Source organism: Callorhinus ursinus, unplaced genomic scaffold, assembly GCF_003265705.2.
Source record: "Callorhinus ursinus isolate GAN/ISIS: 27379988/994484 unplaced genomic scaffold, GSC_fseal_2.0 scaffold1, whole genome shotgun sequence".
Classification (NCBI taxonomy): Eukaryota; Metazoa; Chordata; class Mammalia; order Carnivora; family Otariidae; genus Callorhinus; species Callorhinus ursinus.
The window spans coordinates 130,653,261-130,666,119 of NW_027397063.1; the positions used below are offsets into that span (position 1 = coordinate 130,653,261).

The 12,859-nt window shown below is 41.9% G+C and overlaps 1 protein-coding gene across 5 annotated transcripts in view; it reads left to right on the forward strand.

Moving 5' to 3' along the window:
• RARB (retinoic acid receptor beta) overlaps window positions 1-12,859 on the forward strand; it is a 710,885-nt gene that overhangs the window by 536,005 nt on the left and 162,021 nt on the right. The window contains exons 1-2 of one of the 5 annotated variants that reach the window (XM_073900918.1): window positions 9,688-9,937; window positions 10,166-10,294. The exons of 1 other annotated variant lie outside the window; for it this stretch is intronic. In XM_073900918.1, the coding sequence (XP_073757019.1) occupies window positions 10,216-10,294 (79 nt within the window). In that variant the 5' untranslated portion in view covers window positions 9,688-9,937; window positions 10,166-10,215. Of the gene's footprint in view, window positions 1-9,486; window positions 9,600-9,687; window positions 10,295-12,859 lie in introns of those variants that run through there. 3 more of the 5 variants (XM_073900933.1, XM_025883077.2, XM_073900920.1) reach the window with 3 other exon arrangements.

Sequence of the window (12,859 nt, forward strand, 5' to 3'; positions counted from 1 at the left end):
AAAATCTTTAAAAAAAAAATAAAATAAAGGGGGTTACGAATTAGATGGGAGGCTGGAGTTAGCAGTTTTCCACAGAGTTTATCGAAGAGTGGAAAATGTTTTTTGTCCATTCTCACCTAATGTGTGAATAGTAATGCCTAATGTTCCATAATACTTTAGACATTTAGAATTTTCCTCATACATTATTTCACTTCATTCTTCAACCTTAGCTTCCTTTAAACTAGACATTATCATTGGAAGTAGACATTATCTTCATATAGGAGAAGACTAAGTATGGCTCAGAAAGATGATGAGATTACCCAAAGTCAGAGCTCTGCCCATTTCGAGTCCTTGCAGTCTTTCTTAACACCTAATCCTCTGCAGGGTTTCCTGTTTGTTGGCATTCACCACATGGAATGTCCTATCATAGCAGAAGTCTGACACTTTAGTGTGCAGGTTAACTACCTAAGGACCTTGATCAAAATGCCGATTACTTTACCAGACCTTGAGAAATGTTCATTAGGTAGCCCTAGGTATGAAGCCCTAGGATTGCAGTGCTGTGGGAATCACTGCAGTGATCTTGCCTTTTATCATTGCATTTCCTGGAACAGAGAGAGGAGATATTTCATATTTCTGTCTATTTTTTCCTTTGCTTGCCCTCCCCTGCTTATACGCGTTACCTTAAATTTTAGAAGTATTGCTTCTGAAAAATCTTTGCTAATCTCTTTTGAAGCATCTCTAACTCAAAACAAAAAAGAAAACAATGACAAAATGTCAAAAGTTAATTTGGGAAGACACCGTGGTATCCTCTCAAACACAAGTCTTCAAAGCCCTTGGTTGAGGTAGATGTTCAGAAGGTGGCTTTATACTCTGCAGTTTGAAAGGAGAGAGAAAATTATTTTTTCATCAAAAATATTTATAATGTATTCATACTGTGTGTGTGTGTGTGTGTGTGTGTGTGTGTGTGTGTAAGGTACATATATACATATCCTTGTTTCCCCAACAGAAATTTCACAGAGATTTCTACTTGACTTTATGTTACCCTCAATTTCCATTAAATCACATTGGGCTTTTTTATTTGCCTTTTTCTCTGTCAGACTCCAGGATGAATTTAAACTCCAGTCCCTCTCCAATGGCCTCTCTGATGTATTTGCTACTTTTTACATTCCCTTTCCCTGTAGAATCCAGTGGAAATTCCTTTTGAGCCTTTAGCTTTCCCTCAGAGTCAAAAACTTTTGTGTTGCTAATAGAACTCAGCTTCATTAGCATTTCAAATCCTAAAATGCTCTTAGAGAGCTGTGTGTTAGATCTGAGGGGCTCCCCAGCCACAACCTGATTTATCAAACTTGTTTAAGGCCTGTGCCTTTGACCTTATTTCTGCCAGTACATCTCATCAGGAAATCCTTTTCAAGAAGTCTAGAGAAATACATATACATAATCTGAGAAGCTTTACCTTTGTCCCTTTTTCTACTCTATATGTTGCCTGTTTGAAACGCCATACTTTCTTCATCACTTTTGATCGGTAGATCATGGGTAGATGATGGGTCAGAGAATGGGTAGATGGGTAAATGGATGAGTCGATGGACTGATGGACAAGTAGTTGGGTAGATAACTAGGAAGGCAGATGGATTGTTAGATGGGTAAATGGCTGGGTGGGCAGATAGGTGAAGTAGATGAATGAGTAGGAGGATGGGATGGATGGTTGGATGGAAAGGTAAGATAGATAAATAATGCAAGTCTTCTGTCTTATACAGTCCTTGTCACTTAACTGACCATAATTGGCCTTGGTGCTCCTGAGGCTGAACACCATTTCTGCAGAAAACAGCAAGTCATGTGATATACGTCCTGCCCCCCACAGGAGAGAACAGGGTGGGGCTTGCAAAAGAATTTGTTGCCATTCTGACTCAGTGTTTGATTTGTAAAATAAAAGAAACCATTCTCTTTTATACAAATATATTAAAATGCTTCAGTGTAGTGCTACTTAACCAGACCTATACAGCAAAATCTCTTGGGAAACTTGTCCTAATTGCATCTTCCTGGGCCCCAGACGCTGAAATGTGCATCCTGATTGAAAATTGACTTCCCTGACAGAATAGTCTCTGTGCCTGGTAGCAATAGTATTGGCGCTACGTGTCCCCTACTTCATTTTCGTCTTACAGACATTCCACTAACACTTTCTAAGTATTTATTATATCTCAGGCAATGTTGTCCATGCTTCTTACTTGTATTACCTCATTTAATCTTTACCACAACCTTTTAATGTATTTATCATTAATATCACAGTTACAGGTGAGGGAAATTAAGGCATGTAGAGGTTAGGTAATTTGCCCAGGGTCACACAGCTTGTAAGAGGAAAATGGTGGGTTCTAATGCAGTCAGTGGATCTCCAGATTCTATGGTGCCACCCACCATGCATCTCTCTGATCACTAAGCTGAGCTTTCAGAGCACTGTGGTCCAATAGAACTTTCTGTGATGGTGAAAATGCTCTATATCTGTGCTGTCCCATGAACATGGTAGCCACTAGCCACATGAAGCTTTTGAGCCCTTGAAATGTGGCTAGTGTGACTGAGGAACAAAGTTTTTAGTTGTACTGAATTTTAATTAATTTAAACAGTACAGTTTGAGAGCCAACTAATAGCCTCTCTTCATACATATGATCTCAAAAAAATGAAGTGCTGAATTAGGTATTAAGCTAGGCATCCAGTTATAGACATTCTCCTTTATTAATAATATTAACGTGAAATAATTACAAAGCACTCTCAGAATCCTTTGTGCTTCTTTCCATCATGGAAAAGAGTCTCACTGTTCTTTTAAGCCCTCTGCCAACGAGGTGGCACATCTACTCTTAGCTTATTGGAAGATGTATTGAGATGAGACAGAAAAAGAAATTCAGGCAGAATAATACAGGGACGTCATGGGCAAGCTGTAGCGTGGTGGTGCCATTGGCATTTACTCTCAGGAGTCATTGTTATATTTTCCATCTCCTCAATACTGCCATCATATATTGGGGGGAGAAGGGGTTGGTGGAAATAATGGACTTTAAAGCAGGGTTTGGTGGTGGAAGAAAGTACAGAGGCATCTGGGCTCATTTGAAGGAGATTTGCAATCCTGCACCCCTTCTTAAGGACATGAAGAGAGTGGAGTAGGAAAGTGGGAAATAATGAGCCAAGAGAGAAGAAGAGAGGATTCTGGATGAAGTAATATAATAAAAGAGCCATATCATTCTTCACGTGGTATACAAGTTGGAACTGGGTAAAACTTTTAAAGGAGAGGGAAGATTAAAATGTTAACAGAACCCAAATGAATAGAGCGGGGTTTTAAAGAGAAAGAAACAAAGCAATATAAAATTCAGTGAAATTGTTAAGAAATGGTTTTGAACAGAAGTGGACAAACTACAGCCCATGGGTCCACGCCAGTCCACTGCTGGTTTTTGTAAATAAAGTTTTATTGAACACACCCATATACATATATGGCTCCTTTATACTATGACGGCAGAACTGAGCTGTTGCAACAGAAACTGTATACCCTACAAAACCTAAGATATTTCCTCTGATCCTAAACAGAAAAAAAGTTTACTTTTTTACTCCCCTATTTTAGAACAAAAGGGGAGTATTTATTTATTTTTATTTTTTTACTTTTTTTTTTTTAAAGATTTTATTTATTTGACAGAGAGGGACACAGCAAGAGAGGGAACACAAGCAGGGGGAGTGGGAGAGGGAGAAGCAGGCTCCCCACTGAGCAGGGAGCCCGGTGCGGGGCTTGATCCCAGGACCCTGGGATCATGACCTGAGCCGAAGGCAGACACTTAACGACTGAGCCACTCAGGCACCCCTAAAAGGGGAGTATTTATTAACACAACCATTTTGGAGTACGAATTTGTGTGATCATGGCCATCGTCTTTGATAGGGCAATACTGCTACTAGAATTTTATCCAGCAGGTATTTTGGTACACATACCCACAGGGCTTCTTAAACACTGAAAACCTGGAAACAAGCTAGTTGTTCAATAGGTGAGCATTGGCCAAATGAATTACAGTGCATTAATATAAAGAGATACTGTTCAGCTTCTTTTTTTGTTGTTTTTTTATCTTTATTTATTTTTTGGTTTTTTAAGATTTATTTATTTGAGAGAGCAAGTGCGCATGTGCATGCAAATGTAGGGGGAGGCAAAGGGAGAGAATCCTCAAGCAGACTCCCCACTGAGAGTGGAGCACAACTCGGGGCTCAATCCCAGGACCCTGAGATCATGACCTGAGCCGAAATCAAGAGTCCGATGCTCAGCCCACAGAGCCACCCAGATGTCTCTTTTTTTTAAAATTTTTCTGTTGTTATGTTAATCACCATACATTACATCATTAGTTTTTGATGCACCCAGATGTCTCTTGTTTTGTCTTTTTTAGTGAGAGTTCTACATGCACTGTTTATTATGAAGGGATTTCAAGAAGTATTGCTAAATAGAAAAATGTTACAGAACAGTATGTATTTTTATCATATTTGTGCAAAAGCAACCCCCTGAAAAGACATACAAATATATGGCCAGCAACTTTTTACTTTATATCTTCTAGGTCAGACTATGAGTTTTTATGAAGGTGTATTACTTTTTTTGTTGTTGTTTTTTATTTCCAGTGTAGCTAACACACAGTGTTATATTAGTTTCAGGTGTACAATATAGTGATTCAGCAATTCCATATATTACTCAGTGCTCATCAAGATATGTGTACTCTTAATCCCGGTCACCTATTTCCCCCATCCCCCATCCCCCTCCCCCTCTGGTAACCATCTGTTTGTTCTCTATCTCTAAGAGTCTATTTTTTTTTTTTTGGTTTGTCTCTTTTTTTTCCTTTCCCTTTGTTCATTTGTTGTGTTTCTTAGATTCCATGTATGAGTGAAATCATATGGTATTTGTCTTTCTCTGACTGTCTTATTTCACTTAGCATTATACTCTCAAGATCCACCCATGTTGTTGCAGAATGTATATTACTTAAAAAAAAATCTAAACTTAAAAATGAGAGGGAAAAAAAAAACAAAGATAGGTTTCTCCCAAACTGAGGGATTCCATACTGAGGCATTCAGCAGGGCAAGTCTTTAAGCTTCAAGTTGGGACCAACAGTAACTGTTGGACTTGAAGAGATGTCTTTATAAGTCATGAGTCATGCACAGCAAAAACAGAGAAGTGCTAGAGAAAACAAATCAAGGGTAGAAAGGAAGAAGTGTGCCCCTTGTCTTGGGGAATGGTGTTTGTAAGTACCCGGGTGGGAAGACTTCATCGAGGAAACTGGAAAAAAACAGGAAGCTGGAGGAGAAAGAAACCAAATGAAAGAAGGACACAGTGGCCAACGCTCAAGATGGAGAAACAGTTTTGAGGAAGAACAGATGTTCCTTGGGATTCTGAGAAGACCCAGTCTCTACACGGATGCGTAGATACACTCTGCGAATTCCTGTTTGCAGAGTGCTTCGGTGTCTTCTGGTATAAGATTCATGGCCATCAACAGTCCTGGTACGTTAGGAGGTGTTCAGATGGAAGGGCCAGAAGCAGTTTCCATGTGTTGATGAGTGTTAGAACTTCTTCCAACCAGCAGCACAAACTGCTCTGCCTGGTGGCATGGAAGTCCCAGGAACAGCCTCAACACTCACCTTATGCTGGCAGCCCATCCCTGCCTTGGCTTCCTGGCCGGAACACACACATGACTCAGGGCTAGCCATCTATTTTTCTGGCAAAACTGTGGCAAGAGGAGTTTATATGAGATTAACGGTTACAAAACAAACAAATAAATAAAAACAAAGCAAACTGAAAAAACACGGAAGAGGCAGGTGTGTCTTCTCAAATGATCCGTGTCTACCTCCCTCTACCGCACCCCCATGTCTGCCTGCACTTGGGTGGATGTGTCTGCGCCTGTGAGAATCTTTTTATTTAGACATCACAGGGCATTTGACCAATTTTGAACACGGCCGGCTTCAGTACTGGTACACAGAGACGCCTGCTCTTCATAAAACTCTCCGGTTCAAACATGTTTGCAGAGCATGATTCATGGTGTTTCTTTCTGGATTGTCCAGTGGGTAATTGCTATACGAAAACCAGAGAAACAGATGTAGACCCTGAACCTTGGCTATAAATTTTTGTTTTATGATTATGGGTTTCAAATGTGCTGTGTCACACTGACAAATATACGGTTACTCTGAAACAAAATGGATTTTGGTCTCAAACTTTTGCTTTTTTTGTTTGTGGTTGGAAATACTTTTAGTAGAGTTTCTTTTATCATTGATCAAACACAAAACAGAAGAGAGGACACATATCAGAATGTTGTTTTATGCCGTACCAAGAGAATATTTGGGAAAGGTTTCTTCCAACTGTTGGATTAATGTTTAAAAGACGCGTCAATAATTTAAACTTCATTTATCCCCAAATTAACTAGGCCACTTTTTACCTTCTACCTACTCATTAATCTTTATGGTACATGGATGTGTTATTTAAAGAAGTGTGGCTTATTTGTATATCCTTCCTAAATTTTACTTAAGATGAAGAATTTGCAGGAAGACCGGTTTTCCAGAAGTATAAGAATTAGATTTCCTGATGAAGAAATGATAAGAAACATGTGGCTAAATTTGGGGGCTGCTTTATAAATTAACACTTGGATGAAATAATAGCTCTAGTAGTTGCCATCAGCATAATTAACTCATGATGAGAAATGATGAATAGACTAGTGAGTATTGTTGCACTATAAGAAACCCATAATATTCTGTTCACACGGATTGAAATAAAAGATGGGCATTCAAAAGCCCAAGTTTATTCCTCTACAGGTAAGAGAACCCCAAGGTGATTATAAATTTAAAATTTTCTTGCTCGTGCAAAGAAGGAAAACACCCAGTCTCTTAACCCTACCTCCCCCCGGCCCCCCGCCACCCCGCACACTTCATGATTCTTTTTGTGCCATGACATAATATTGAGGGTAGAAATTAGGGAGCAGTCTTTTCCCTTCCTAGATGAGGCTGATCCTCTAGCTTTAGAAATGAGAGTAGGGGTGCCTGGGTGGCTCAGTCGTTCAGCGTCTGCCTTTGGCTCAGGTCATGATCCCAGGGTCCTGGGATCGAGCCCCGCATCTCATCGGGCTCCCTGCTCAGCGGGAAGCCTGCTTCTCCCTCTCCCACTCCCTCTGCTCGTGTTCCCTCTCTCGCTGTGTCTCTCTCTGTCAAATAAATAAAGAAAATCTTTAAAAAAAGAAAAAGAAATGAGAGTAAACAGAATTTGGGAGACACCATCCCCATCTTCATCTCCTTGTGACCGGTGCACCCTACCCTTTGGAAAGATGCTGGGGCAGGCAGCGTCATGCCCTCCCCTGGGGAGCAGATACCTGAATACACACACCTGGCCCGGGAGCCATGTTTCTCCTCTCTTAATGCTTCCTGCTGTGCTTCAAAACGTAGCTGCTTCCTCCGGTTTTCTCAGACACCTTTTCAGTCACCTCCATTATCACATACAGGATGAGTCCAGTTTCCAAGGGACTCTTAAGCAAGCATTTGGAACTGTAAGTGTACACACGCAGGGGTTGGTACATAATGTGGTGCTTTGTGTATCTTTACAACTATCTTAATGACAGTGTGTTAAATGTTTTGTAAATTCCTCTGTGCTCCTTGCTGAAGACGTGTGTTGTCTTTGTAGTTAAAGGGTTTCTTTATAAACCTCTGCTATGAAATGATGGCCACTTGAAAAAGAGAGAGAAAGAGAATAACAAACATAGTTTCAGCAAAATCTCACCCCTCCATCGCCCTGGACTTTTCAATAGCAAGAACTGAGCTTGCTGGGCTGAAAATTGTTTTAATGTACCTTCATAAAAGGATCTTTGACTTGGTAAGTGTGTATGATGCATACTTTTCATGTTACACCATGAGTGCCACTTAGCAACTCCTGGAGACAGAGCAGCCGTTCAGCATGGGGCGGGGTGCCCCCTGACAGGCTTCCAAAAGGCCTGGATGCCAATGAACATTCCAGCACTATCCACAGAAAGGAGACTGGGGCAGCGCTCTTCCCCGCAAGGGGCAAGGAAACTGTCCCTCATGCCCACCCGCTTGCCTGCCCTGTTTCGTGGGAGAATTACAAGTAAAGACTGGAGAGGTATTAGAGGAGGTTGGGTGTTTTCATTCCTGCACAGTTTCCTTTCTTCGATGTGCTTTGTTGAAGCAAGTTGTGCAAAGTGGCTGCAACGTGGATTGGCTCTCCCTTTGAAAGCTCTCTGCCTGAGTTTATTTGTAAATTTTGCATCTGTCCTGCTCTGTGTTTTAAGACAGGCTAAAAGGTTTCTCCTTCCTCTAGGTTGGGTCAATATGGGAAGTATAAAAAAGAGTCTCTTTCTCTTAAAATTATTCTAATAAATAACCGAGATTGGGCAGGGGCTAATATTGGTATAAACAGGCCCTTGGAAATATAAAACCTTCACACTTAACCAGTTTTTCCAAAATATGTGTTTAATTATGTGGTGGTAGTGGGGTGTGTGTGCATGAGATGACAAAGGTCACCGACATGCTATTCGGGGTACAAGGCTGTGGGAGCAGCAAAGTAATTTTCAGTGCACTGGAATCCCAGGGAATTGGGTGCTAGTCATTGTTCTGAGCTTTGGGGCCTCAGACAGGTCTCAGCCTCCCCTCCCAGGGCTTGTTTCCCTCGGTGAAAAATAAAAGGATGAAATGAGACTTAGTACTTGTTGCAGGATCCATACTGAGTGCCATATAAGCACTTTGCGGGGGGAGGGGTGCTCACAGCAACCCACTTAAGGGGGTAGTAATATATCCCCATTCTACGGATGAGAACGCTGGGGCTCAGAGAGGTTAAATACTCATCCCAGATCACACAGCTGGTAAGAAGTAGAACTGGAATTGAGATCTACTTCAGCTTGAGCCCCACATCGACTCTTGACCACGCTGTTTTCTACCATCAGGACCTGAAATCAAATCCTGTACATCCGTGTGATTGTGTGTGTGTGCTTGAGGGCAGGAGTCCCTGATTCTTGACTGTTGCATACAGACCTGAGAGAATGTTTAAAAAGTAAATGAATCCAGAAAGCTGGATTTTTTACTCCAGAGCAAATGCAATCCCTTCGGCCAGGGCTTTGCAAGAGGGATGGGGGTGGGGTGAGGAGCTATCAAATGGAAAGTTTCTCAACCCAAGGCTTCCCCGAGGAGTAGCTCTCCTCTGCTCTACAGTTCAGGGCTTGCCTGTGCTTTTTCGGGAGTGGAAAAATACATAAGTTACAGGAATTTAACAGACAGGCGGGCGCACAGAGGAATTTACAGGGTGGGCTGGGGGCGCGGGGGTGGGCAGGAGGCGAGCCGGCGAGGCGGGGGGGACCCGCGCTTCCAAGCTAAGCCACCGCGAATAAAAAAAAGGCGGAAAGGGAGCGAAGTTGGCGGCTCAACGCGAGCCGGGAGCAGTGTCCTGGCTCCTCCCCTGCCCGTTTTAAAAGCACTTCTTGCATTGTTTTTCAGGTGAGAAATGGGAAAGAAAGAGGCGGCTTGCGGGCTCGCCCGCTGCCTCTCTGGCTGTCTGCTTTTGCAGGGCTGCTGGGAGTTTTTAAGCTCTGTGAGAATCCTGGGAGTTGGTGATGTCAGACTCGTTGGGTCATTTGAAGGTTAGCAGCCCGGGAAGGGTTCACCGAAAGTTCACTCGCATATATTAGGCAATTCAATCTTTCATTCTGTGTGACAGAAGTAGTAGGAAGTGAGCTGTTCAGAGGCAGGAGGGTCTATTCTTTGCCAAAGGGGGGACCAGAATTCCCCCATGCGAGCTGTTTGAGGACTGGGATGCCGAGGACGCGAGCGAGCCGGGCAGGGTTTGTCTGGGCACCGTCGGGGTAGGATCCGGACCGCATTCGGAAGGCTTTTTGCAGGCATTTGCTTGGAAGGAGAACTTGGGATCTTTCTGGGAACCCCCGCCCCGGCTGGATTGGCCGAGCAAGCCTGGAAAATGGTAAATGATCATTTGGATCAATTACAGGCTTTTAGCTGGCTTGTCTGTCATAATTCATGATTCGGGGCTGGGAAAAAGACCAACAGCCTACGTGCCAAAAAAGGGGCAGAGTTTGATGGAGTTGGGTGGACTTTTCTATGCCATTTGCCTCCACACCTAGAGGATAAGCACTTTTGCAGACATTCGGTGCAGGGGAGATCATGTTTGACTGTATGGATGTTCTGTCAGTGAGTCCTGGGCAAATCCTGGATTTCTACACTGCGAGTCCGTCTTCCTGCATGCTCCAGGAGAAAGCTCTCAAAGCATGCTTCAGTGGATTGACCCAAACCGAATGGCAGCATCGGCACACTGCTCAATGTAGGTTTATTTTTTCCCTTCTTCTACCAAGAAAAAAAAAAATGAATTGTCTCTCTTGCATGCAATAAAGACATTGGAAACAAACTGCACTGGTAGCAAGACAAAGGATTTAATGATTTAATGCTGAAAGGGTGTGATATGCTGGCGTGCATATTGATTCCCTCTGCTGAAAATTTCCTTAGATGTTTTCTTGCCAAACAACCCCTCCTGACCCCCCACTCCTCTCCTTACCAACCTTACAGTCTCTTGAAAACAGTTTTAAAAATATGCATGGAGGGGGGGAATAAAAAAGTAGAGTGTGACCACAGGACTTTGAAACATTCTTCAAGTAAGGCAGTTTGACACATTGTGCAGTTTTTACTAAGATGTATGCAGTGGGGAATTTAACTTTGCTGTTCTTTGGATTAGCTGCTAGTTGTATATATTCCCCCCTTGTGTGTTTCCACAGTCCAAAGTAATTAAAATACGACATCGTCCTTGCAAGGAATTTAGCCTAATTAGGGTGGCTATTTCTCCTGAAGTTCATAAACCACCAGTTAAAACTGCTGCTCCCAATGTTTTCCTTGCTAAGGAAAGGCAATATTTCTTAGCATTGACCCTGCTGCCACCTTTCCGAGTCACTTTGTTGCTCTAAGAAGTTGCTGTTTTGCTAGAAAACTACTGGCAATGAACACCCCTTGGGCTGAGCCCATCCATTATTTCCATATCTTGCGATTCATCCCAGAACCTGGACATCAGTTAAAGGAAAGGAAATATAAGTGGAGTAGCCCAGCTTTTTAAAAAAATATTGACTATTTGGTTATCTGATGCTGACACAATGCCGAGGCACGCATCTGGTCAACAGTAGTGTGGCTCAGGCTTGAGAAATGACCAGAAGTCCCAGAAAATCCCACCTTCGGGTGGCTGTGGTGGGAGCCTGCAGGATGCATCGCCGCCCTGACAGTGATTTAGATAAATGGCTCAGCTATCTATCAAAATGTTTTTAGTACTTTATTTGACAATTCATTGGAGCATTAGCCTGAAAATGACATTTTAAATCTTTGTTTTCAAAGAGGTCAAAGTTTAACTGGAAGAAATTGAGTTTTCCTAATAACATGGTGGCTTATGTAAAGAGGGAGACGAAAAGGGAGAGAGAGGGGACAGTGACTAGATTTAAACTGCTCTCTCTGGAACTTTGTCTTAGCAATGAAGACTTGCTTCTTGGGCCAGGAAATCAACAGGTTTGTAGCTGAAAAATCAATAACCATTTGATGCCAGCAGTCTGGCTGTCTTACTTAGTATTTCGTAGAGCCATAACCAGGGCAAAAAGAATATAGTTTTCAGAAGGCGTCTTCATCTTCAGCTGCTCCCCAAATGCCTTTTCTTTCCTAATGCCTGTTTTCTTTCTGGAGAATTCAAAGAAGCTGAGTGTTACAAAATAATTTTACAACCCACCAACAGATCTTTTAGACCTGTCTGGTCTGTAGCAGTTAAAAGAGTGTGAACAATTTCACTTGGAATCTCAGGGAACTGGGGCTCTGCAGAACTTTTTCTTATAAGAGAAAGTTCTGTGAAACATATTTTTAACGAAGGAAAAAAAATGTTCAGGACCCTTGGCGGAAAGCTATTAGACCTAATAGAGCCTTTACAAGTAGACATTCTCCCTTTTGTAATTAACCCTCCAAACATGCCTATTAAGTTGTAGGAGTAGGGGGAAAAGCTTTGTTTGTTCTTGAACAAGTTAAACAAGGGATTTGCCTTATCTAGGGAGAGCGAGTGGTGAATGTGTCATTCGCCTAGGGCCAGCCGATAAGCAAGAAGTGTTGATAACAGCAAAGTTCAGCTAATCAAAGAAACTTGCATTAGAAAAAGTAAATAAAGGCATTTGACAAAGGGATTTCAGAAATTCCAGTGTCTTATTTTTGTAAGCAGAGCAATTAGTGCTTATTGTGGTCAATTTCACAAGGGTTCTAAATCCCACACCCCCAGCTATAGGCTACATGAATAAATTGTAAAAATTGCGTATGCTCCTGCAGAGTTGCTTTATCCTCCAGAAACCCCTTTATGACGGTCAGTTTAGTTGTTCAAGAGATTAAGTTTTTAAGCATAAATAAAAATTCTAACAAATGTCTGCCACATGGCGTTTGGTTCAGGGTGGCATGGGTAGTTAGGACTTTTGAAATAAAAGCATATTAGGACTTCATTTGGATAAATAAGAACATAAAAACCACAACCTTTTCCATTTTACTTAATGACTGTTTTGACGAGAAGCAGATCTGTTTGCGCTCTTAACACAGAGGAAACAGTGGGCAAGGGGAAAAAAAATAGTCCTAAATTACGACCAAAAGTGTTTTCTGCTTTGAGATTCTATTTTTTACGGGGTGTGTGTGTATGTGTGTGTGTGTAGTAATTACACCAGAAGCCGTCTTTGAAAGGTGTTAGAATATTCTTTTTATTTTCTTTTGAATGTAAAATACACCAGAAGCCATCTTTGAAAGGTGTTAGAATATTCTTTTTATTTTCTTTTTTTAATTTTAACAACAGAAAAATGACATGCCAACCAGCTACGGGTTGGAGTAGGGCCTG